This window comes from Excalfactoria chinensis, chromosome 17 (genome assembly GCF_039878825.1).
Source record: "Excalfactoria chinensis isolate bCotChi1 chromosome 17, bCotChi1.hap2, whole genome shotgun sequence".
In the NCBI taxonomy this organism is placed as follows: Eukaryota; Metazoa; Chordata; class Aves; order Galliformes; family Phasianidae; genus Excalfactoria; species Excalfactoria chinensis.
The window spans coordinates 6,781,575-6,807,272 of NC_092841.1; the positions used below are offsets into that span (position 1 = coordinate 6,781,575).

Here is a 25,698-nt window from a genome sequence, read left to right on the forward strand (position 1 = left end):
AAAAAAAACCCTGGAATAATGTTAAATATTTATAAAATCACATCTTCCCTAAAATAAACATATTTTTTAAAGCGATTTAAACAAATGTGTTTTGTTAAACACATGCTTTCCCATAGAATTAATTCAGTGTTCTGCTGAGCACAGCTAATTGTTAGTCCCAAATTCACGCAACTGCTTTAAATTCAATGCATTCCTTTCTATCCTTGCCCACAGTTTCTGCCATTACCTATATGCCTGGCTCGTCAATCACAACACTGCAGATTGGCACCTCTCTACTTACATTTATCACTTTTCCATTTTCCTTCAGCACTTAGCATCATTAATTTATCAAGTCCCATTCCATCCTACTCCCACAGCTCCTTTAAGCATGACAGAGCAAGGTCTTGCTTCATTATTTTTCATTTTTTTACATATTTCATGTCAGGCACAACAAATGAGGCGACTCTGCAACGGCAAGGCATCGACAATAGGCTTTTACCACGGCTTAATCAAAGTTTAAGTACACAGAGAAGCAGCTGAGCCCCGTGCTGCATTCACCTAGTGCTGTTCTTTACAAGGCAGAAGCAGCTGGAGCAGCCGGCCCTTCCCCTGTGCATAGGGCAGGCAACTCTCAGCACCGCGTTATCTGCTTGGAAAGCTTCTATTAAAGCACTGAGAGATGTTTTACTTTCATGGTAACGTCTCTCTTGTATCTAAAAGTCCTTTTGAAACAGAATAAAAGCTGAGCTTGCCAAACAGCCCATGTTCCAAAATGTACTGTCCTACGGAGAGCACAACTGGGCTCAGCACAGCCCTGTCTGCACAGAGAAAGTCTTACAGACATCTGGACAGTCACAAAGGCCACATGAAGCTGCCTTCCCTCACGCCATGGCACGTTCCCTAATACAGGAGATGCTGCTTATCCATTCTCTCGAAGATTTTTCAAGCAACGTTGTTCTAAAACCCCAAACCCCCTCACAAGAATGCAAAAGGTCCCCCCCTCTCCTTTTTGTCTTAACCTTTAGCAAAACCAAATGCCATTTGGAAAGCACGGATGTATTGCACAGAGGTGTGCAGCCCTGGGGCTGGCAGCCCCTCTGTCATCACAGAGGAGAGAAAGGGGACAGAATCTCAGCAGGTTTGATCAGGTCAGACAGATCATAGAGCTGAGACCACAGAGCCTCCTATCTCACAGAGCTGCCTCAGGCGTCATTGGAGGATTCTCTCATCTCTCATTCTTCCTTTTTATATTACATTACCTTTCATCTAACAAAGAGCAGATCACTGAAGTCTCACATCCCCCCAGCCCAGCATCCCCACATCCCTGTATCCCCCCATTCCCTGTTTCCCCATGAAGAGCAGCTCTGCTGCACAGAGTGGAGCCAGCAGCTCACAGGGATAACTGCTGTCTGCCAAACTAAACCTCCGTTTTCTTTTCTCTGAAAGTCACTCAAGTCTTTCCCTGAAAGTAAATTACATATCATTAACTTAACAGAATTTAATAAGAGTTTATTTTCAGCTTGCCCTGACACTGCGCTAAGTAACAACATAAAAAAACAACAGGATAACATCTTCGTGTTTGTCTAATCAAAGTCTGTGAATCAGGTGGGTACTTTTTAATCTCTCTGTTTAGCAAAGAAGTGTTGAGTACACAGAGTGAAATAATGTCTGAAATAAGAACACGGAATGTTTCTTAACTGAAATCCTGTGTTTAAAAGAGCTCCACTGTGGAGAAGAATAGATATGCAATGATAAAGACATAACCTGCAGGCTGAAAAATGAACAGTGAAAAGCTATGGAAGAAAAACACAGGAAAGTATTAATTATTGTACTGTTAAAGAAGCATTCTGTGCTAAATCTTTACCTACAGCTTTTACTGTTAAAACATTTAATGGTGTTGAGACACTACCGGGTTGGTTATCCTGCCCACAGTGTTATGAAATAAACAATCCAGCATAAGCAGACAATCCAATAAAGTGGTCATTTATCCTGAGAACCATGGGTTAAAATGGCAACCTATTAAAAATGTGACTTCAGTTCAAAGAGGGGCGCATCTGTATGGAGCCGCTGAAGGCAGCAGGGTTGTTAGAGAAGAAATCCAGCCAGGAACAAAGATCAAATGAGAGAGCCCATGGGAGATGCTCACTGCTCATTGTTGCTTCCCAATGTAACACACGTGCCGAGCTCAGTGCATGAGATGAGGCCAGGCAGGAGCCAGCCCATGGTTGGAAGCCTGGGGATACCCTGCTGGCACTCAGGCTGAGCTCTCTGTGGTCCATCTGGGAATCAGACAGCACAGCAATCAACCCAAGCACACACTGTGCGACAAAAACCAAACCAAACCAACTCATATCTCTGCAAACCCTTGGAAAAAGAAACTTTGCTGTGCATAAATGGGGTCGGTGTGAATAGGAAATCAGCATGCTGAGAGTGAGATGCTCCCATTGTTGGGGCCTTCTGAATCCTGAAGCAAAGACATCTGCTTCCAGACCTCTGGGGGCTTGAATTATTTTTAAACTCTGAACAAAGAACACTTAGTACCACATACTTCCAGTTTCACAGCTGGGTTATTTTAAGCAGGCAGAAAACTCGTTGGAATATAACTTTCTTATTTTGAAATATTTTAGCTTGAAGTTATTAATCTGCCCCTTGAGAATTCGGAACATCTTAGAACACTCATTTTAAATATTCAGTAACTTTCAAAGCTGCAGTCTTCTCAGATGGCCTTGAAACGAACGCCTGAAATACCTCACTGCATTAACCCAAATGGAGCCCTTACTAAGGAAGAGATTCCATTTCTTCTCGATTAGAAAATTTTTCTCCCTTATCCTCACTTCTCCCTCCTTGAAAAGGAAAATCTCCGTCCTTATAAACAGGTGGGGAAATAGCCAGGAGAGATGTGGTGGGATGAATTAATTGCTAGAGCAGGGAATTGAGTCACAAGGACTGAGCTGCAGGATGGGCAACACACCCTGACGTGTCACACGCTGCTTTCTGATAAAACCAGACTGCAATTGGAAAACACAAAGGCAGCAGTAAGAAGCTTGCAAGGAGCTCACCAAAAGCTGTGCTAATATGAAGAGTTGGCTTCTCAACTCTCTGCTGCCTCATTACTCGCTGGCTGATAGTTTCTAGGTTCTTAAAGAATGCAGATTGAATTTCCTCATCCAGCTTCAGTAAATTTTCATCTTATGCACCGACAATGCAACTAAATTTTCCTCTTTATTGCGGGATGATGAATTTCGGAGCTAAATCTCAAACTTCAATTTGAAGCACTTAACAGATATTCCATCAGCCCTCACTGAGTCACCCAAACCGCCAGCAAGAATTCCCATTTGTTCTCTCTGTCATTCTATGATATCACAAGCAAATAGAAGACTTGCTTTTCCATAGAATAATTCAATTTGTTTTAAACAACGATTAAATACCCATTAAAGAAAAATGGGGAATACTTTTGTGCAGTCACAGCATCTCTGGACGCAACCACAGAGCACACACACAGCCAGGGCATGGAAATATCCCAAAGGAAAACACAGCAATGCAAGGAAGTGCAGTTCACAGGGTGCTCTGCCTTCAGCCAAAGCACTTTTTTGCTTCAAGACCAATCACGTTTCAAGTCTGCTGGATAGCTGTTGACTATAAATGAAACCGTAGAATGAAAATACAGTTGTGCATGTCACTACCTTTTCCCATTTGCTTGTTTGTTGTTTTTTCACCTTGCTCTCCTGAATTAACTATCAACAGAGCCTCAACAAATCCATTCTCACTGTGTGCACCTGTCCCACGCTCCAATGGAAGGCTGCAACTAACTCTGTTGGCCACTAAAAACAGAAAAAATGAGCAGGGTGAAATGGTTTTAGCTGAAGGAAAGGTGGCTGACTGCTCCAAAACACTGCCAGCTGGTTAATGGAGACACAATGGCACCATCTTCTGCAGAGACAACTTCCAACAAGACACAGAACATCATCTATAGGGGGAAATAATGGGTTTATATCGAAGATGACCTCCTGATCAGGTGTGCAACACTAGAGGAGAATAAGGGCTTGAGAGAGTAAAAAAAGGATGAATTACTGTCTTGTAAGCACAATCAACTAACCACAGACAGCAAAAGAATACCGAGAACTTAAGGAAAATATCACTCATCAACATCAAGTGAACAGCAGAATGGAAAGAGAATGAATCAAGTTTGGCTACGGGAGGTATTAAAGAAAGTGAACTAAGCAAATTAGAGCAGAAAGATGCACATTTTGATCTAATTTTAGTTATGCAGCCCGGCATTTTGTTCCATCTTACTTCAAGATACTGTCTCAAGAGATGACAAGTCATCTTACAGGGACAGCACAGCCCAGCAAAATGCTTTGAAAAGCACTGAGACCAGTCCAACCAATTCCTTTTAATTGAACCAGATACTGACAGTGTATGTTTTACTTTAATTAGGCTGTAGATAAAGAACATTGCAACATACAAGATGCCAGTCAGGGATAAGTCATTAGACAGCCGAGTAAACTTGAAAATATGCGAGGCCAAAGCAGATGCTGCATAGATGAGAAGATGGGCACAAGATCCCTTTCCATCAAAAAATCGACCTCATGAGAAAGCAGGGAACAAGGGAACACGGCACAAGGAGATAGAGAGACATCACTATAGAAATGAGAGCACTTTGAGAAAAATGAACTTACTGCAAAAGCAACGCTGGTTCTTTCTTTGCAGACATAATACAATCAGGCATAGCAGTCTACCACAAACTAAAGTTACAGTCAAATATATTATTCAACCCCTCCATTAGGGATATCTAATTATGGAACATCATTAGCAAAGACCTAATCCAATTTTCCCTTCATTTTTCTTTTTTATTCGAACCTATTAGTTTTCTCCCTTTATTGACAGACTTCACTTTTAAGTTGTTATCTTTGAAGTCAGAATAACATTAGTGGATTTATTTATAGTATTTTTCTAGCTGGCTGTACTTGCTGCATTTTGCAGAAGGATTTGGACACCAGAGAACTCCAGTTAAGACACTTTTTCCTCCTCTCTTTTGAAATTCTCATTCTACAAAGTTTGCCTAAACCTACCTGCAGTACTGAGCTTTTTGTGTATCATATCAGCACAACTACAATGCTTTTTAAACATACAGGGAGTCTATCACTATTGACCATTGGGTACTTAGTGTTTATATACAAACAAGCATGCAATTGCATAAGCAAAAGCCAGTGCAAACTGCATGCATCTTAATGGATATTTTAAACAGTGCGTAACCCACACTCCTAGATTTGGTGTCATGATTTATCAGCCTAATTCTCAAAGGCTCGGAGTGCCTTCTTGCAGCTTCTGCTGACTCCAATGGTGAACGCAAACATCACTGGGCACATACAGGGAATGGCATCTGTGTGCATACAGCCCATCTGTGTGCAAGAGGAATTTCATGTCCTCTTTAGAAGAGGGAAGATTTTGCCACGAGGTTTTCATTCAGAAAATACCGTCACCTTAGAGGTTTCCTCATGTGTGATATTCTGAGAAGACCAAAAATCCATGTATTAAGAGGGTACTTTATTTTGGAACGCGGTCTTTTTGAGCCGCTGCTGCAGGAAATGTTTAATTTTTGGAAGGCTGCATCGATTAAGATGCATTGGTCTTTTACTGCAATGACAAACGGCCCGAAGTCTTGGAGAGATCCCAGCAGTATTGGCAACACGCGCAGTAATGAACCTGAGGGAATGGGCTGTGCTCTGACAGGAGCAGAGCTGTTCAGTGACAGCTAACAAGGAGAAAAAAAGCACTTTTCTCTCATTCATTTCAGAACTGTTTGAAACTAAACTTTTATTACAGCAGCTATTTTTGGACTATTATGTCATTACAGTGACTTAATTCAGGTGTACAGAGTAACTCGTAGATCTGGTGCCCATTCAGGTCTACGTTCTGGCGCAGCATCATTCTCCTCGTTTGACCTAAAGGCTTCATTACTGCAAAACACAAAGCGCTGGGAAACACTTTGATTTGATTTGAGCTGGTAAGATCAGTAAACAGCTGTACCTTCTCACATCAGAGCAAAGGATTAGTATGGAATGGTAGAATAGAACATTTTCTGCCCTTTTTATTGCATAATCTCCTTCCAGCAAATTAAAAAGAAAGGAAGTGTGTATTTCTATTTTGCTTAATTTTACCTCTGAGAGGCATGTTTCTAAATCGGGTGCATTAAATATAACACCATTTGCGTTTGACTGAAGTCTTTCATATTATTTATTGCAAATCCCCTCTGTGTGGGAATACTGAACAAAGTCTGCTGATTGCACAGCTCTTTTTGTCTCCGTGAATGGTCCAATCATGCTCTTGGCGCACGAAGATACAAGTGACAGATGTTAACACTGAGGGATTGTACGTAGCTCCTAAAAGTTACAGGACTGCTTGAATTTCTACTGCTTCTTCTGTTATAGTCATTTCCATCAGAGGGCAGAGCCCTCGGGGCTCCCAGCGCTCAGCAGTGGCAGCCAGAAGCACACAGTCCATGATCACGCCCCATTTATCCAAACCAAACCAGAGCTGCTGACTTGCTGCTGTTTACCCTCCATGCTTTACCAAATTCAAACCTTCCATATTCAAAGTTTCCACCTTTTCTTGGTTAATTCTTATTTCCTCTTTTTTTATTAACAAGCATTCACGCATGCAGAAGCGCTCTTTTGGAATGGAGAAGTACTGGAAATTATACTTTACTATTGACTTCATTTCATCTCAGGACTGAGAACAAAGTCAACAGGATAACATGAATAAACTTTGAAGACTACTACCTACAGTCCCTGCTTATTAAAATTCTTATTTGAATTAAGTAAATTAAAAACCTTTTAAATATTTTTGAGGAGCAATGACATTGGCAAGTGGTGAGGAATGGGATTCTGGGCTTTCAGACTGAACAATACAACATGACTCATTCATTCCTAAGTAGGTCAATCTGTAGGTACTAAGACATACCTTGAAAAATGAAAGTGGATTTGAACTAAGGAAGGATTAACGCAGCTATTTATAAGGCAGATAGCCAGGTCTTCTTCTGGTTATGTGCTAGGACTTTGGGGTTCAGATTGCCATCATTTACTATGATTCGATTCATCTTCTGGTATTGACCATAATAACCAGGTTTCAAAAAACCCCAAGTTTTGTGGGGCTATTGACTTTTTTTGGGGGGGTGTGAGGGGGTAAGCAGAAACAAAAGTAGCCAAAGCTTTGCATATGCTTTCTGTAACTATTTTTATAGAGGCTTTTATCTACTTTCTGATCCATTCTTTGCTGGTCTGATGTTCCAGTTGCCATAGAAACGGACCTGAAAGTAGCTTTGTTACAGATTACAACGGTTTTCCCAACACAGAGAAATTTCTTTCATGCCTTAGTTCAGCAAGTACCCTCCTCATGGGGACAAAAAGAGGAAAGAAAAACTCAGTCTCTGACCCCTGTACCTATTAAGTTCTCATTAGCAGAAGGTATTACACGCTTTTGCTTTTACTTTGTGAGCTCAGCCTGCCATCACCGGTGTTTTAAGGATTAAGTTTCATTAATCACATGGGTCACACCAATGTTTATCTGCAAGGGAATAGCTGAAGTCAAATCATGGAAGGGACCGTGATTGGTGGAATGGTGCTTCAGTGGAAGGGGTAGAATGATGTCCTTCAGTGCACATAACGTGTTGTTGGCCTAAACCCTGCTGGCATCAACTCTCACCGGGTTGTTACAGAGATCTGACCAATTGTAAACACAAGAAAGCATTTCCCAACAACAGTACCATGGAATACATGTTCCCTGCTATCACTGGCTGTTTCAAAGGCACTCTGATCTCTTCCAAAACCTAAAGAAAATCTGTGAACTGCTTGGATGTTACCTTGGTAATGGACAGCTGAAATGAAGAGGAAGCAAACCGGATGACAAAAGCCCAATAACCGAACAGAATTTGTTTATGTGAAGCTTCCCAAAGGCTCTACCAGGGCTGGACTGACGCACAGAGCTCAGCCAGGAGGAGGAGCCCCTCCTGCTATGCAGGCTATGGCCCTAGCTCCCTTCGCCCTCCCCTCTTCCCTCTGCTCCATGGGCAAAACCCAAGGATGAAATAACCCGCTTTCTCCTACAAGTACTTCTCATTCCCTCAACCCAGAGTTCAATTTATACTCAGAAACAGAGCCCCTATCAGTTAACTCAGCAATTATTAGCACGTTTCTGCCAGCAACCCAAGGAAACAGCTACCAACAATTTACAAAGATAGGTATGCTCACTGGTGACACATCCCAGAATTATTTGTGGCATATGGGACCTACAGTGCTTTACTCGTTTTATGAGCCCACTCGTTTTATTCCAAATTAAGATTTCATCTAATTTTGGTGCAAGAACTGCCACCTCACAAACTGACACTGCTAAAAGTGTTCCGCAATCTGCAGAATCTTGGTGCTCCGTGCCCGTGTGCCATCCAGCCAGCTTTTAAGTTCAGGATGCCATAATCAGACTTCTTACTAACACATGATTGTGGAGGTGGAACCCAACAGAGATGCCTGCGTTACATTTTACACGCGTTCTCATGCAAGAGAAAATGATCAGTAAGTCTTAAGCTTTCTTCCCCCTTTACATCCCAATATCGCATCATTCCATTTACGCACAGCTTAAGGATTGACACAAGAAACTTCTGGAAATGGTGACTGTAAGATGACAAAGAAATAACTAAATTAAACTTAACCCGGGCAACTAAATATCCTCTAACAATACGGGCTGTTGGAATAATGTCAGCTTCACTGTTGGGAAGTTCTGATTGTAAATCAGTGCCCAGCAGATTACTTCATCAGTTGTACTTACTGCTGTTAAAACTGCAGCCCTATCAACAAGGTTTCTTTTTACTATTAGGAATAACTTTGCTGAGAGTTCTCCTTCTATAATATGACTGCCTAATCATTGTTCTCAGATGCTAACTTCTTATGAAAATTGCTGATATTTTTAGGTCCATCATTTAGACAAATTTCCTATCTATCTCTCAGCAGTACTCTCTTCGGTTATTAACTCTTCTGAGGATCATCTGCGTTATACTGAATATTGCACTGCTCCTATGCAGTGCTCTATGAACTGACGGGCTGGGATGGAAGCCCCAGTGAATGGGGCTCAGCTGACATGGGCAGTCACCCCGCATGTTTTAGAAGCACAGGAAGGAAAAGATTTGCACTGCTCTTTTCCAGAGCTCTTTTCTCTTTTGAGAAAGTCAACCCAAGGGCTATCTCGGCGGAGCAGAAGGAAGGGTTTGTAAAGTAGGCAAAGTTTGTGAGCCCATCCATGGTGCAGCCTCAGTGCAGACAATTCACATCATGCCAATATCGTCTTTCTTCAGACATTTCTCATTTGAATTTCTCCCTCAGCCATTAAAAGAAGCCTTAACTCAGGGCTGGTCCTGCTTGAACTGAAATTTCAGTCACTGTATTGAAATATCTGCATGTCAAAATCATTATTAAACGCTTAAAATTACATTTTTTGATAGGCAAGTTTTCCCTACAGTTAATTTTTGTGGCTTTTAGGTCAAAACAATAAGTAACACCCCCATGGCACACTCATTTCTCTATAAACTACTTCCAATACTCCACAGAGATGCAGAATTCAGAGTACTCACAAGCACTTGCTCTTGTAATAAAGGCATTCTTGCTGTACCATAACATTTTAAACTACTTGCTGCACTGAATGTAATGTGGTTTTTTTTTTGTCCCTTGGACTTGCTTTGTAGGAAAACAGTCATAAAGAATGCCATTTTGAGAAGTTATGCTCACATTGTAATTGCTTTATAAAAAGAATATCTACCAGTATCTGCTGCAAGCAAAGCCATTCTGATTAATAATTCTAATTACAAAAAAATGACACCTACTAAGTTGTTGTTTTAAATGATACATAAAGGGATTTCTATATTTTCTTCAAGTGTACAATAAAAGATGTAAAAGCATCAGAGCTGCTTCAGAGTCCCATCATTAACAAGAGCTGGCCTTTAGGAGAATACTTTTGTTATTCTGGCAGGCAGGAAACTTTGCTATTTGCCAGACTTACCTGCCTTTGTGTATCTTCTGTGATAAAGTGAGCAGATATTTATTTTAATTACCAAGATAATATTTCTGGTCTAAGATTGCCTGTCACCCAACACTCAGATTAGCGAGAACAAAGATCTTGCTGTCTCTAATATGAACCAGTGATGTGTGTTTGTTGCTTGTGTCCCTCTCCATGTCCAACAACCAAATGGTTAAAGGCAAAGCAGCCCCAGCCTGCTGCTACTTTTCATTATCCCTGGGAGAAGGGCTGCACGGCTTTCTGATTAAAATCCCTTTTGAACTGGGTTCTCGGGTAAGTCTTAATGCTGTGCTTCCAGCTGCTTTTTTGTTCTCATTCTATTTTGTTCTGTCTTGAATTCCCAGTAAAGAGCACTAAAGCAACTATCTTCTTTTACTCTGAAATCTGGAAATACTTCCAAAAAAAAAACAAAAAACCAAACACCCCACCTTGGAAATATTCTGAAACCAGCCTCCTGGCACGAATATATATGCACGCTTCCTGCAGATATAAAGGCATACATAATGCCAGCAAAGCCAACCAGGTGCCAGGAGCACTGCTGAGCCCAGTGTGAGCCCCAAGTCCAATGCCAAACAGCTTAGAGTGGTCATGGAAAGCAGTCCAAGACCCTTAGCATTTCTGTTTCTATCCACATATAGGAAACAAGAAAAGGTCTGTCAAGGTGTGAAAACCTTTTTTGTTTTCTGAATTGCCTGATTTGAAACTAAGTTTTCTTGAAGGTATTTGAGCCATTTAGGGAAATGACTGAGAGTGAGGAGCTTCCTCTCCTTGCAGGGCACTGCAGCAGCCACAGAACTGCTCACAGTCCCTCTGCAATCGGAAATCGCTTTGTGCATCATTTACTATGAAAGTTTCCTAATTCTCTCATTCAAAAAATAAACGATGTCTACAAAAACGAAGGGTTTCCCCTCTTTGGTGTCTCCCTAAATGACTAATGAACTTTGCTGCTCAGAAACCCTCCACATCCTCCGAGGCATGCAGTGTAAATGCCATACTACCTCGCCTCGAGACTAATCTATAAATAAATGCTTGCCATCGTGTCCTAGATACCTGGACCTCAGCGGGATGTGTAGGAACGCACCTGCAAGCACTGCCTCCTTTGGCTGCAAAAGGCACTTTTGTTTCGCAGTGGGAAATGTTCCATACATTGACATGCTGCAGCTCCTGGTTAAGAGGTGTCTCTGTGGCTGCCAGACTTCAGATTCTCTTTATCAAGCAAAATATTTTGAACTGCTAATTATTCCAGTGAAGCGATTGTGAATATCGCCTGATTTATGTGAGCAGGGCCATGCATGGTAGTTTATAACAGTTACTAGAAGCAGAATAACACACCCTTGGAAGTGCAGAGCATATTCCAAGCATTTCATTAGCAGCTCTACACTGTCCTTTGATCCTGACCTGCTGGCTCCTTGCTGCTCTTACTAGGAACAGCACACACGGTTCTGTGATACAGAAACTCATAATAAATGTCTATCACTTGAGAGAGCTTAAGAAGGAAACACGATAATTTCCAAAGAGATGTCGTGTTGCAAAAAATTGGAAACTCCCTCACCTGAGAAAAGCATAGGAAGACATTTTTAGCAATGATATTAAGAGCACTGTGAAGCTATTGACAAAGTAGTAATAATTGATGCTATGAAGAAATACATGATGCCTTAAAAACATACACGCATTTGGTACCCCTAAGCAAAGATCCTGTTGTAATCAGTGCAGCATTTCACCATTGCTAAGATTTAGCATATCTATTTTGTGACATCGTAGTGGAGCAAATTGATGAGGCGGTCAGCAGTCTCAGAGTGTGGAGAGAGGGCAGGGGAAAGTTATGAGGAGAAGAAATGGGTGTTGAGGGCAGCAGTGGTTCTGCCAGCAACCTCAGTCTCCTGCCACAAAGCATGTCATATGTGCCTAAATTGACATGATGTGAAATGTTTCACAAACAAACTGCCTTTAAAATACTTTTCAGATCTTAGACTGGAACTTTAGCTACTATCCTTAAGCCCTGTACTTCAGCTAAAAAATAAGAAAACTTTCCAAACCCCCTTGCAGCTTCTGCTCATTGTTCACTGATCTCATGTCTAGCATATTAAAACCATTCATGAGAAGCACATTAAAACTTAGTAAGAAAAGTCTTCTGGTGTGTTTCATCAGAGGAGATAATAGCCTACAATCTAGAGCATGAATACGTTACAAGAGACAAAACAGAGCCATTTAGACAAAGAACACTTGGAATGCATTGTTCCCATAAGCAGATGTTAAATTACTTCACTGTAAAGTGGAATTTAGAAATCCCAAATAAATGTTATTTTTACGTGAACAAACAGTTCATTCTTGTAGCTATGTCTCACCATATAGGCAGATGTGATGAAAGTTTGATTGTTGACCAAAAATGCTACTTGTATCTGCACGTATTGACGGGGCAAGATGGAACGGGTGTATCCTGATGGGTGCACTAGCGCAAGCATGAATATAATAATCTAAGTTTCAGATAACCTATCTCAGATAAGCCTGCTGGCTCAACATTAGGTTGCATCTCACCACTGGCATGCAGTCAGAGCTGCAGATCCTTGTGTGTACAGAGGACAAGGAGCAGAGTCAACTTTGAAGTTATACCTTGAGATATGTTGGGTACATAAACATCTATAAACATCAGCCATTTAGAACCTATTGATATTGTTCATAATATCTTCTCACAGTTAAATACTTAGAAGAACAGCAATGTACTTACATCGGTGTCAGGTCCCTTGTCAGCTCCAGGACAAGAGAAGGTAACGAACTCATGGCATCTCTTATGAACCACAAAACAGCAAACTGGTAAGAAAATGGAAAACAACAGTTACAATGGCATATGCTTAATTTCCTTTTATTGATACACAGGAAATAAGATAACACTTAGAGGCAAACATCCCACATGTAAGTTATTCAAGGTAGAGCCTAATGCTAGACACAGACACGTAAGAAAGGCAGATGTCATGTAAACCATGCAATTACTGAGGAAATAAACACATCTGAAAATGAAAAGACATCCCAAGGTGTGAAAGTTTGGTGAGGAAAGAACACCATTAAAGTCTCATTTCCTGAACCTAAACCCATGTTTTTTCTGGAATGGTCACTCTGTTCAAGCAAGAACAGGAGCCATAAATGAGGTACATGAAGCTGGAAGGAAAGCCAGCCTTGGGCATGGGATCTGTTCCCCTGCGCGCCTTGATGAAGATGCCTAAGAAAACCCAATGTCTTTCCTAGTTAATTATGTCTGTGAGAAACCAAAGCTCTAAGTGAAGACTCTTGTGGAGAACAAAGTGTTCTCATATCACAGAGTGGCAGGAGAGAACAGCAGAAGAAAATGAGCTTCTGCTTACAGAATGAGTCGCATTTAGAAATTTATGAATGATCTAGAAGAACTTTTTTCATATAAGGAAAGCCTATTCTAATCTCATTATATAATGTGACAGAGCCTATAGGCTGTCACACAGCAGAGGTCATACATATACTCAAAACCAGACACGAACAACGATTTGCTTGGGCGAGCTTTGTTTCAATAACAGGCATTGCAGCTTTTCAACCTTACAGAGGTTCACTTTTCATTTTAAGCTTGGCTCTGCTATGTCACAGTCAATCAGTCCACATCTCAGCAGAACTGAAAAGCCTAGAGTTAAGACTTTGAACATCCTGACGCAAACACTGCACTGTCGGGTGGCTTTACAATGAGTCAGAAGGTTATAAAGAAAAGTCCAAAGTAATACACAACTTCTTTACAGATAATACACCACGTTACCTGAGCACTTCAGACTGTTCTCAGTAAATAGAGCACAACATTGTAAAGGATGGTTTTAAAAATATCAAATGGATTTTTTTTAGACTTAGAATCATTTCCACCTTCACTGGAAACCAAGTCACAATCTCACAGTTTTTCAAGACAGCTCATTTCATGTGGAATCTCACTTTTACGTTTTAATACACATTACATTCGTAATGCGTATGAAGTTCCTTCACCCAATGAAGAGCACTGGGAAAGATGCTATCGGATGCATTTGGTGTCACTGCAGTACACAACCCTTGGTGCCACCACAATGCCATCCCAGCCTCCTGTGTGCCCTTCAGTCTGCCAGCTGGCTTGAAAGAAGTCTAATCACCCCCACATTTTTCTTCAGCTATTTCTCATCAGTGGCCCATGCAGCAATTGTCTCCAACTGTTCTATTTCTGACGTGGCATATGTTTATTCTTTGGGCAAATGGTGCAAAATGGGCTTTGCTCCCCTGATTCCATCTAAGAGGACTTCACAAGAGACACAGTCCTGGTTCCATGCGCACTGCCCACTTGCTTGTCTACTTTGTTAATCAATCTATAGCCCAATGAATCCTACAATTATCATTTTGATAGTTTGTTTCTACCAAATAAAAGACCACTAAGTGACAATTACTATTAATATTACTTGCAGCTGAAAAACGTTTCTCTTCCAAGTAATGCTTTTAGCTCCAAACTTTCCACTCTTTGAAGACAATAGCCTGATTTGTGTTTGCAGGAATAAACTGCGTGAAGAAAAATAATCCTGTTACATCCTTCATAAAATAAAAACGTTAAATAACTTCTGTGAGAAAAAAAAATACACGATCATCTTCATAAAGGAATGGAAAAATATCTCTGGAAGGGCTGCAGGACTGAGCTGCACTCCTGATGTTTTCTTACAAGATGAGATCTTGGGCTGGTGAGCCCAGATCTGCCTTTACTCAGCAGCAGTGTGTTGGAAAGGTTTTGCATGCTTGGGCATCTATTTTGGGTGACATTCATGTAACGCAATAGTTGTATCCTACTGCTGGGTTGACAACCTTTCACATGTATGAAGAAATTCATTCATCCAGAGTCACTGTTTTTAATACTGATATGTAATAAGTATTAAGACGTGGGAGAAACACTGTCACTCACTGCTACCACCTCATCCTATGGCTCTGAACTGCAGCCCCTGACTTCCACAAAAACTCTGTCAATCACATCACAATGAAAACTCCAATTCAGATGCCAGCATAGGCAAGCCATGCAACATTTGTCCAACTGGACTTCAAACTCCAAACACAGTCACTAATTAAAGCTTCACAGAGAAAGAGAACTTTCTCACTCTCTCTGTTCACTCTGCTAATTGCTCAGCGCTCACACCTCACCACTGAAAGTCTCCACTCCTTCTCCTGGATTTCCTATCTGTACATGCTGCGTCATACTCTTCTCCACAGAGCTCAGTTATTTAGTAAGCAGCTCAGAAGTATTACTACAGCCTCGCATTTTGAGAATATTCCAATGAAAAGCGCATACTTTGACATGAAAAAAAGGAATGGGAAAGCCTCGGTGAATGATCAGTTCAGTGGCAAATGAACAACGCTGGGCTAAGATCCCTCGTTAGCAGAAATCATACATAAAATTCCATGTCTAAATTTTCATTTTCCAATTCAGTCAGTAGAGCATGTTTTAGTAGCTTTGAAGCTATAATGTCAATAAGCAATACGTAGCTCGAGATTTTGTAATAAAAAAAAAATCACAGATAAGTGAAAACAAAATATTATCTGCTTAAAAATACCACCACGTTTTTAGCAATAAAGCTGAGAAGTAACCTTTCAGTCGTTACTTGTTTTGGAAAGATGTTAATAGCTTCGCATCGCTTACTGCCGCTGTTAAGAACTCACATTATGTTCATCACCTTCTCTTAATGATAGTTCTATTACACCTCTTTGCAGAGGCTGCCAGGAAATCTGTTGCTTTACAAGAGTATAAGGAGGAGAGAGCTGGCACGTATGATGTGTAGTTGCTGGAAAGCAAGCAGTATCTCCAGGCTGACAGTGAAACAGCAAGGAGCACTCTGCACCTTCTCCAGACACAAGCAGGCGATGCACTGTGCAGTTTGGGGATTTATGATGTGTAACAGAGGGCAATTCGTTCCACCCAACCCTCTTCTTTCAGTTCACAGCACTGAGAAAAATGTGTTGTTATTAAATATATATGTTGTCATCAGTCACTTATAGTTACAAGGTAGTGCCATAAATTTCAAGCTGTTTTCTAAATTATCAGACGTGCGAAGGTTATCAGCATGATACATGAGGGGAGTTATCTGCTAAAAAATGCTGTTACTCGTAGCTTTTATATGTGACACAGACCGGTGAGACAGAAATGAAATATCTCAATAATAAATAACAGAAGCAATCTTCTCTATTAGATGATCTATAAAGGAGAAAAGCTCTCGCTGAGCCCCTGTCACCCACGCGACATTTAGCCGAGTATCTGGAGAGCTGTACAGACACAAGAGTGCCCAAGAACTGGAGGTAAATGTATTGAGGCAGAATTCACGCATGTTGCAGTTTGGAGTTAGAAAAATCCAACACGCATTTAAAACCGCATTTCTACTCCCAGTTTTGAGAGAACAACCCCCTAATGGGCTAGATGAGATTTCCCAATAGAAGTGGTCCTCTCTGCTATGCCCCGGATTTATTTCAGTTCAATAAACGAAGCTGCACGGAGAGCACACATTAAAAAGAAAAACCCTTTTCTATGCAAGTTGATTTAAAAAACACGATGACAGCAAGCATTTCTAAGCAAGTCCGACTGAACTGCCAGGGAAATCAATGAGCTTTGTCAGCCTTTCACTTCTTTCTGCAACAGACGAGATTATTTTCCCAACTCAAATTATATTTTTTTCAAAACCTTAAGAAGCACAAAAATCTTCCATTAACTTCCCATTGAAATGAACTTTAAGGCTTTGTCTCCACTGCTATGACAACTATTTGCCTGATATCAACAGCTATACGTATGCTTGCCTACATAATTTGTTTCTAGGGTATCGATCCTCTCAAAGGTAATGGGAGAAGAGGTCCGACCGACAGCAACAGGGAATTTAGTCTGTGCAAAAACACTTGTTCTTGGCTTTTACTTTTATTGTCTAACAGAGCAAGAATTGATTCCAAATTAGACCAAGGAGTTACCATAAAACTAAAATAAGCATGAAATCACTCTCTGCTTTAATCTCAGAATATAATAGAGAACTTTAAGGGCCTCAGTAGTCATGTGGAGCACTTCATAATTTTTATGTTGCTATTTTACATGCTTTGCATTTTCAGTGAAGCCACAGAATTTCCCCATGGGACCCATATTCCTGCTTGACTTCTTCTTTTGCTTTCTGCCTGACACCGAGCAATGAACAAATCTGTCACATGGCATGCATTAGCTCCTTCTAAGATTAAATACAGTAATTACATTAAACAGAAATAGAGTACTGCTTGAAACAGACAAGCCATTTCAGTATTAATTAATTTTTTTTATTATTATTTTTAAATAAGCATTACTGTTTAAATAAATTTACTAGGAACAGAGTAAGCTCGGGAATAGGGAGTATATCCTGAGCACAAAGTGTAACAATTAAATAGGATTTTCTCTTCCTCCTGTTCTGGATATGATCCTCTGGTTATGACTCGTATGAATAAATCCTCTGTTTTCATTGTATTTAATACAGATGAGGGTTCCATTATATATCAAAAATATGAGCCAGAAGAAGCAGAACCTTTAAAAGTAACGGACATGAATCCACAGGCCATTTTACAGACTGCATCATCCGATCTACAGGAGGGCTACCTCAAGAGAGAACCCAGGCTGGGGCTTAAACCTGATGCCAACTCTCCCCTTGTCACTTATAATTTCCTTCTCCCTAAAATTGCCCCCAGCCCAGCGCAACGCAGCCTGCTCTGGGCTAACATGGCTCATAAGGAAAGCAGCCCACTCACTCACCACCTTATCGTGTTCCTAAGCTTCTTAAAGCTCTTTTGTAACAGTATGAGGTCACAAAGCACCTTAAAGTTCTCACCTATGGAGAGCTATCCCTTGCTTGCTTAACGAGTTATCTTTATCCTCATTGCACTTTCTGCAGTCTTCAATCTACCTCCTCCAAGCAGCAGCAGAAACTTACCTTGAAATCAAAGGATATGAGCTGCAACACTGATAAATTCAGGGCTGATTCCTCACTATGAGCTCCAAGAGTCTGCCAGGCAGTAACTGGATGCACATCCTCAGCCTCACCAAATCACCACATTGTAGGGGTTGGAAGGGACCTCTGGAGGTCATCCAGTCCAACCCCAAGGTCATTCAAAAGTCTGACTTTGCTCCACAGGTTGTTTTTTTTCCAGTTTTGTCAAGTTCATTTAGGCTAAATAAATAGGAGGGAGGACAGAAACAAAATCTCTACTACAAAGCTGGAAAAAAAAAACAGAGATAGTAATAATTAACTGCAACAATACCTTATTTGTGTGAAAGGATTACTCAGATCTCCTGGACAGTCTTAACTACTCGGGTCATTAACTCCTTTACACTAAGAACAAAACAGATGGATGCTGCCCCTAAGCTGGCTTTGCAAGATTTACAGCAGTGTGCAAATACTGGCTGCATGCCTGGCAGAAGCTGGATACGTATTTTCATTTCCAGCAATGAATTCAGCAGATCTGGTAGTGCCGGGGGAGAAAGAGGTGAATATATTCCTGCAGCTGTATGCGCAGCACTTTTAAAACAGCTGGGATACAGCAAAATACCTCACATAGCACATCTTCTAAATCTGACATTTCTACCTTCAGTTATAAGGAAAAAGAAGGTACCTTATATTATTTTTATACTGCCATGCTTGCAAAACAAAAGAGATAGAAGACATAAATTTGCCATAGAACAGCATTTCAATCCATTGTTGACTGTGTTCCTTTTTTATAGGCAGAGATCACCATTTCCCACAAATGTTTCCTGTGAAGGCTGAATGTTCATCCTTCAGAATCCGCACTAATTCATCGACGTGCCTAACCTCAGAAATGGGATGTCTGGAATAAAGCAGCTGTCTTCAGCTTGTTGTGCTAACAGATGCAAAAACAAACGGGCTGGGAGAGCGGGTAATGTGGAGCAGCACAGGCTGTACATGTTTCAGGACAGCATGAGGTGAGAGGATACAGCATGAAACCAATCTCCAGCATGCAGCTGTTGGATGCTACTTGGTAATACAGCCAGAATCCCAGAGGGCTCCTCAGAGGAAGCCAACAGAAAGTAAAGGGCTTTATGGAAAACCCCATAACGGCCTCTGCTAGAGCTGCTCACATTCCAACTGTGGTCCTCAATGAGGCAGTGAGCAGCCATAAGGGCCTTCATCTTCTGAAGGCTCTGCCACCACATCCAGCTCATCCAGCCTGCTCCCCTCCTGTCCCCCTGCTCCCAGCCTGCTCCCAGGCCAACCTACACCACATCCCCAGGCTGTGCTGCATTGCAGGCTGCGGGCACCTCATGGTAACATCTGATTCACTTCCCAGCTGGAAGCGTGGAAATCTGAACGACTACAGAAAATGTCCTAGCACAGCTGGTGGGTTTTACCATCAGAATGGTACAAACGCTTGGAAATATTTTAGCACTGGCTTTATAGCTTGCTTTTCACAACACTTTATTAATAATTCAATGATATCAAGCTATGGGTAGTTGTAAACCAAAAAAAAACCAGTTCCTTTCTTTAGCATGACTTGCTATGGACAAAAACAGAAGAGAAATGCCAGATCGAAATGCCAAGAGCTGAATGCTACACATTTTAGTGTATTTTGAATTAAAATATGTGTATTTAGTTATATTTGAGAAACCTTTAAACTTACTAACAAAACTAATAAGCCTTACTTGGCAGTAAACGCAAACCAAGCACTAATTCCACCGCTGCCAAAAGACTGACTTTATTTTTTTCCCCAGGATGTAAGTGAGGTCAGGACGACACCAAACAAGCTGCCTGGAATCAGAACAGAATCATCTCGCCACTGCTGAACTCCAGGAAATCAGCTCCCTGCAGCACCTGCCTGGATGCAATCCCAATAGGAGAACGAGTTCCCAATCACTAACAGGACAGAGATAATCACCCAGTTCTACGTTTACTGACACATGTAAAAGCTGTTAAAAGGATGACAGCATGCTTTGACATTAACTTTCACACAATTGTGATTCCAGAAGAGTGTAATGGGGCTTCAGAAGTAGAAAAGCAAAATATTCATGACTTGCACATTTATTTCATTTCTTAAAAGCAGAGCACTTCATTTTAGAGGCTGGAAGATCCAATCCCATCATGCAAATGTTATTACAGCTCTTATGTCCTGTTTATGTCCCACTTCATGTTTATGCTTGAAACAGAATTTCATAAAGGCATGTATGAATAAAATCATGACAGGAACAGCAGCCCATGCTTCCCTCTTGTCAGTCTGATTTCATTTGCTCTTTCCTGTTCATTTTAGCTTGGGAAGGTTCAAATCAAAAAGAGAATTACAAAGCTTATGCCACAAAAAATGAACCTTGTGGTGCTTAATGTTAATGATTCTCTCTGTGAGAGTTTAAAGTGCATTTAGACAGCAAGTTAACTCCAACAATTAACTCATTCCTGTTTGCACAGTTAATCCATTTTGTGGCTTGTCCTATAGGATATTCTGTGCTAAAATGACTGCGTTAATAATGAACGATATTAATTTTGTGTCTGAAAGACACACACCATAAATAAATAAATTGACAAGCAGTATTTACTCACCTGCTGACACCAGAACAAATCATTTGGATATAATGAAACTGGCAGTATTCACTGCATTATTGGATCTGTAGTGCCAATTTCAATATCTTTAGTTAGGAGATACGTATGCATTCCCATTTTGTTCTGGGTTGTAATTATTATTAAGATTCAGATCTGATAATTTACAATACATTAGCTCTAATTTGATAACTTCATTTGCTTTCATGCAAAATGGGTACTGATACGTGAGCATTATTGTTCCTTTAATTTACGGCATGTACAAATAATGGTCCAATGATCCAACAGGAGGGAAGATATTAAAGATACGTTAATATTGTCAACACAGTCAGCTGGGGAGGGCAGCCACAGCATCTGCACAGCTATGGACCTGGAGTTTCACCCCACAAAAGCAGACGTTTATGGCAGTAAGCACCCTCTGCCTCTCAGCCTGAAGTAGGACTGGAGCAGCAAAGAGCATTCTAAATGTGAAAAGGTTCAGAAGAGAAAAAAAAACAACCTTCATTTTTGGATGCTTCTCTGAAATGGTTCAGGCTGGGGTTTAAAATTTAACCACCCATCCTGTTTTGTGTGGGATTATATCAAGAAATTGAGGCTCATTTGTTCATTTGTTTAAGATTTTTCCTGTTGCTGTTTCTCTTTACTTTTCTGATGTTATTCAACAGATGGCCAATATTTGTTGTAAGTCTCATCCAATTAAATACATCTTATTAAAGGGTCATCTGCTAGAAACTTCAATAACACTTTCCAACTCTCATCAGTCACTAAGAACACAGTTTTATCCCCACGTAACAGCATCCTCTTGGGAAGGAATCAGCAACAAACTCTGCATTACACCAACTGGAGTCAGAAATCCAAAGTCAAAGGAATTTAAACCACGTAAGATAAAAAAACTCAGATAGAAACCAAGTACGGAATTTTGAAAGTTTACCCTTTGATAGGTGGAAAACTTTCTTTCTGTTTTGTTTTTTGAAGGGTAAGTTACGTACTTAGACAAAGCAGATCCATTTCTTAGATCTGGTAGGTATCAAAACAACATGGCTGAGTGAAGGACACGAGCTCCAATAATTCTTTCCAAATAGTAGAAGTGGTATTTATGGTAAATACCCGTGGGCTCATGAATGGGCAGTACACACATAACAGAGCACAGAGTCATGGAAGCAGGTCACAGAATCATAGAATCTCCAAGGTTGGAAAAGACCTCCAAGATCATCCAGCCCAACCATCCACTATCATCAATTTTTCCCCATGAAACCACATCCCTCAGTAGATCTAAACAATTATCGAACACAAAACTATGGCGGTACGACCCAGATGGGACTTGAACCCACAATCCCCAGCTCCGGAGGCTGATGCCTTATCCATTAGGCCACTGGGTCACCTGTCATCTGCGATTAAATGAGCTGATAACTCATCAGGTTGTTTAATTACAAACGAATGGTTTACATTTGCATTAGAACTTTCAAAGAAAAACATTTTTTCAACAGTAAGAAACAGGTGAAGGTGGAAATCTGCAGCAGGGAAAGCAATCAGCAGCACTTCCCATCATGCAGTCACCGTAACTTTGAAACCTTGTGCACAAGTTCTGTGCCCAAGGAAAATTAAGGCAGTTGCAGCCACCAGTCTGCTACCTCAGCACGCTGCATGCACATCTGCACACTGAGCCCTCCCCAGCTCATGCTGCAGGCTCCCCGTGCTCTGCTAGCTCCTATGTCTGCACTCTGAGGGAAGCACTGCGTCAAGAGATGGGGCTGGCAAGGCAACCGTTCCTTCAGCCGTGCTTACATGACGACTTTAATTTGACATATGGCACATTACTGTCAAAACCAGTGGTCCTGTCTGCTCACTGCTATGTATTAACATCTACGCAGCCAATTTGTTTTTGGCAAGGTTGGATTTTAGCTGGAGCAGTTCCCTGAGTTCGCTCAATGCACAGAACGTGAACACTCACAAAAACAGAATATAGAACCTTCGTGGCAGCCCAGATTTATGCCAGGTTCATAGCAGATAAAGCAGCCGTGCAGGAATGACCTATGGGAATGTCAGAACTCAATTCACATCGCGCGATGAAGTCAATGAACTGAGGTGCTCTCTGCAGTTTGTCTCGATGGCTGACAAAGACATCAAAACATTTTTCAAGCACAGAAAACACTCCTAGAACTTGATCTTTGTCTCATAAGCAAGCTCCCACATTAAGCCCAGGTTCTTAGAAAGCATCATGGATATTCTTGTTATTCTGTCATACAGAACCTCAACTACAGACACATGGAAACAGTACGCAGGCATTATCCACTGTATGGTCACGACATATTTGTGCAGCCTTTCTTGGCTCGCTGGAGCAGCAAAATAAACAGTATCTCTCAGTTTATGTCAGACAGAATGAATAGTTTTCTCATGATATGGCAAGGTAAATACTATTTTCTATCCCATTTATTTACTGAAAGCAATATATTAGTGTAAGTAACAAGCTTGGCATAAATGTCAGTGATATTTATCTGAGAATATTGCTTAAAACAAGCCAAGAATTTTCAAGTAGCAATGCTTGAACTCAGTAAATCATCACCTGAGCCCCCCAAAACCAGAAGATTGCAAACTGAGATTGCAACTCATTCTGACTGTCCAGTTCCAAAACGATGTGAATTAATTGCTGTTAATATTGTCTTTTCTGACCATTTTTCTGCAAGGCTTTACTCTGTGACTTAAAAAGAGATCAAAAAGGCAACTTACCATTCCGTAAGTGCCTCTCTAATCTGTAAGATGCATTTAACTTCATTATAAATGAGTCCTTTAGAAAGTCTCCACAACACACCTATGGGATGCTGCCTTATTCCAAGACGACTCAAAGTACTAGTAGAAGTATCGATGTTAAAGATAAGTTACTGCTAGAAGCACACTATGAATCACCCCAGTAGCTACCAGACTAAGTTAAAATGGACCTATTTGCACTTTCTTTTTCCCTTTGGAAAAAGATAGCAGGCAGCAAAATGTGTCATTAGATTCCCTGCTTAAGCCTAGCACTCTCTGAGCACTCCAATGAAACGGGGCGGGGAAAAACCCAACCCAAACCAGACACTGAGCCTGGCATCCAGCCCCAGGATGACATCTGGGAGCAGTTAGTCATAATGCATGGAGCAGGGAACCACGGCCCACTGGGCAGTGCTGCATCACCAGCTCTGATCAGGCCCTGCGTTCCAAAGTCTCAGCAGTGGGAACGGCACTGCACACATCCATGCATGCAACAAACAACCACAAATGCAAGGAGATGCACTCAATGTGCAAAGATCATACACAGATGGTGCTGCTGAGTAGTTTCCATGAAGCCATAGTGTGGAAAGGCATGGATACGATGGAAGCACTTCAAGGGGGACAGGATTTCTTTGCTGTGCCTGCAAGTCCACACAATGCTGATGGAAAACTGAGCGCATGTAACAGAACCTCGAGGTTTGTTAAACAATCCAGGAAGTCTGTGCAAAGTCACCTCACTTGCATCACTTCCCCAGGGCTGTAATATGTTTCTGTATCTCTTACTTCCCAAAACATAATCCAGATACCCAACGCTGCCCATAAATCCCAGCGGATCAAAGCCTGTGTTTGGCAATGTTTGTCCTCAGGTCTCAGTAACAAAGATTATCCTAGAGCAAGTTTGGAGCAAGCTGGTAAGAAAAAGCCACATTCTCCCTTGCAACCCTTCCCAAATTATCCCTTATACTCAATAGCCTGAATAAGGCACTTTTATATAATGCATTCATCACACTTCTTAAATGCTGTTTAGTATTTCTGATTGTGCACAGGCCATTCCTGCAGCCAAAAACAGTTTTTATTTTCCATTTTATGGCTTTTAACACCCCATGCAGCAGGGTGCTTAAATCCATCACAAATTGAGTAAAATAATGCAGAAAAAGTGCATGAAAGTGACTTATGTGAGACTGCATGCTCTCCTTGTAAACAATGTGACACTGTTGCAGAAGTGGATGGAAAATAACAAATTCCAAGCATGCTCCAGCTGGCACACGCATGGTAAGTTCTGTGTAAATCATATTGAAGCGGTATAATAAATTTCCAGCTCCAAAGTTTGAAACTTAATCCCACGTGCAATAAAGCACCATACATTAATGCGCTGCTAGATAAGAAATCAAGCTTGCAACGACACCTGACTGCAACATGAATTTTCAGAGTGGCAGCAGCTGTGCTTTAAGGCAGTTATGATTAACACACAAACATGCCATTCATAATGTCAGCGTGGAGTGTGAAAATGAGACTAAACCGTGCCTGGCAAAAGGATAGGAGAGAGGAGTGAGCATGAGAGGAGGTCACAGCATGGCACACAGAGCTTTCCTATTAACGTTCCTTTGGAATTCCTTCCCTCTTCAATTTTTTTTTCCCCTTTAAGCCTCTGCTACAAAGTGCAAAGTGATATTTCTTTGTTTGTGTGGGGAAAGATCACATTAATGTCTCAGAAGTACACCAAGTTTTTCTTAAGTTTGGCTTTGACGTCCATTCGGAGCTATTGGCACAGTAAGTCTATTAACAAAGGCAAGGGGTTCCACAAGTTCAATTGTGGTAATTAGTCTGATTTCAGCTGTAAATGACTCTCTGCTCTAAAGAAAGATTATGGCTTTTCTTCTTGCTCTATTACCCAATTGGCATTTAAGCCAATCTGCTAAAAGTGTATCTGCTTCAACGGAAGCTCAAAATAACCTATTAAAGGAATATGGAAGTCTCTGAGCTTTTTCTTTTTTCTCCTTAATACTTTAATCTAATAAGAACTATTATATTGCTAAGAAATTGTGGTTGAATCCGTTATTCAGCTCTCCTCAGTTCTTTCATAATTCCACTTCTGCTCTCATGACAAAACCACCACGCTCCTTCAGAGGCAGAATGTCTGCAGCAGCCTCAAGGTATCCTGCAGGCTGCAGGGAACTTCTGTCCCAACTCCCATTCCTGATGCTTAGCACACCAAGGAAGGCCTTGCTACAGCACGTGGCCCACTCCCTGCTTGCCTTAGAGCTGAAAAGCTGCACGTGCCCAAGTGTTGCCCTTTGCAGTAAAAAGCTATGCCCCAAATCCTAATGGCAAAGATGGATTCTGACACAAGACATGTGGCTTCGCT

General features: G+C 41.1%; 1 protein-coding gene and 1 non-coding gene across 2 annotated transcripts in view; both read right to left on the reverse strand.

Annotated features, from left to right (window-relative positions):
• Positions 1–25,698, reverse strand: part of PRKCA (protein kinase C alpha) — a 107,493-nt gene that overhangs the window by 49,708 nt on the left and 32,087 nt on the right. Inside the window, exon 3 of the mRNA XM_072351643.1 lies at positions 12,767–12,849. Coding sequence (XP_072207744.1) covers positions 12,767–12,849 — 83 coding nt within the window. The remainder of the gene's footprint in view (positions 1–12,766; positions 12,850–25,698) is intronic.
• TRNAR-CCG (transfer RNA arginine (anticodon CCG)) lies at positions 21,895–21,967 on the reverse strand. The gene has a single exon. It is a non-coding gene; the product is annotated as a tRNA-Arg (tRNA).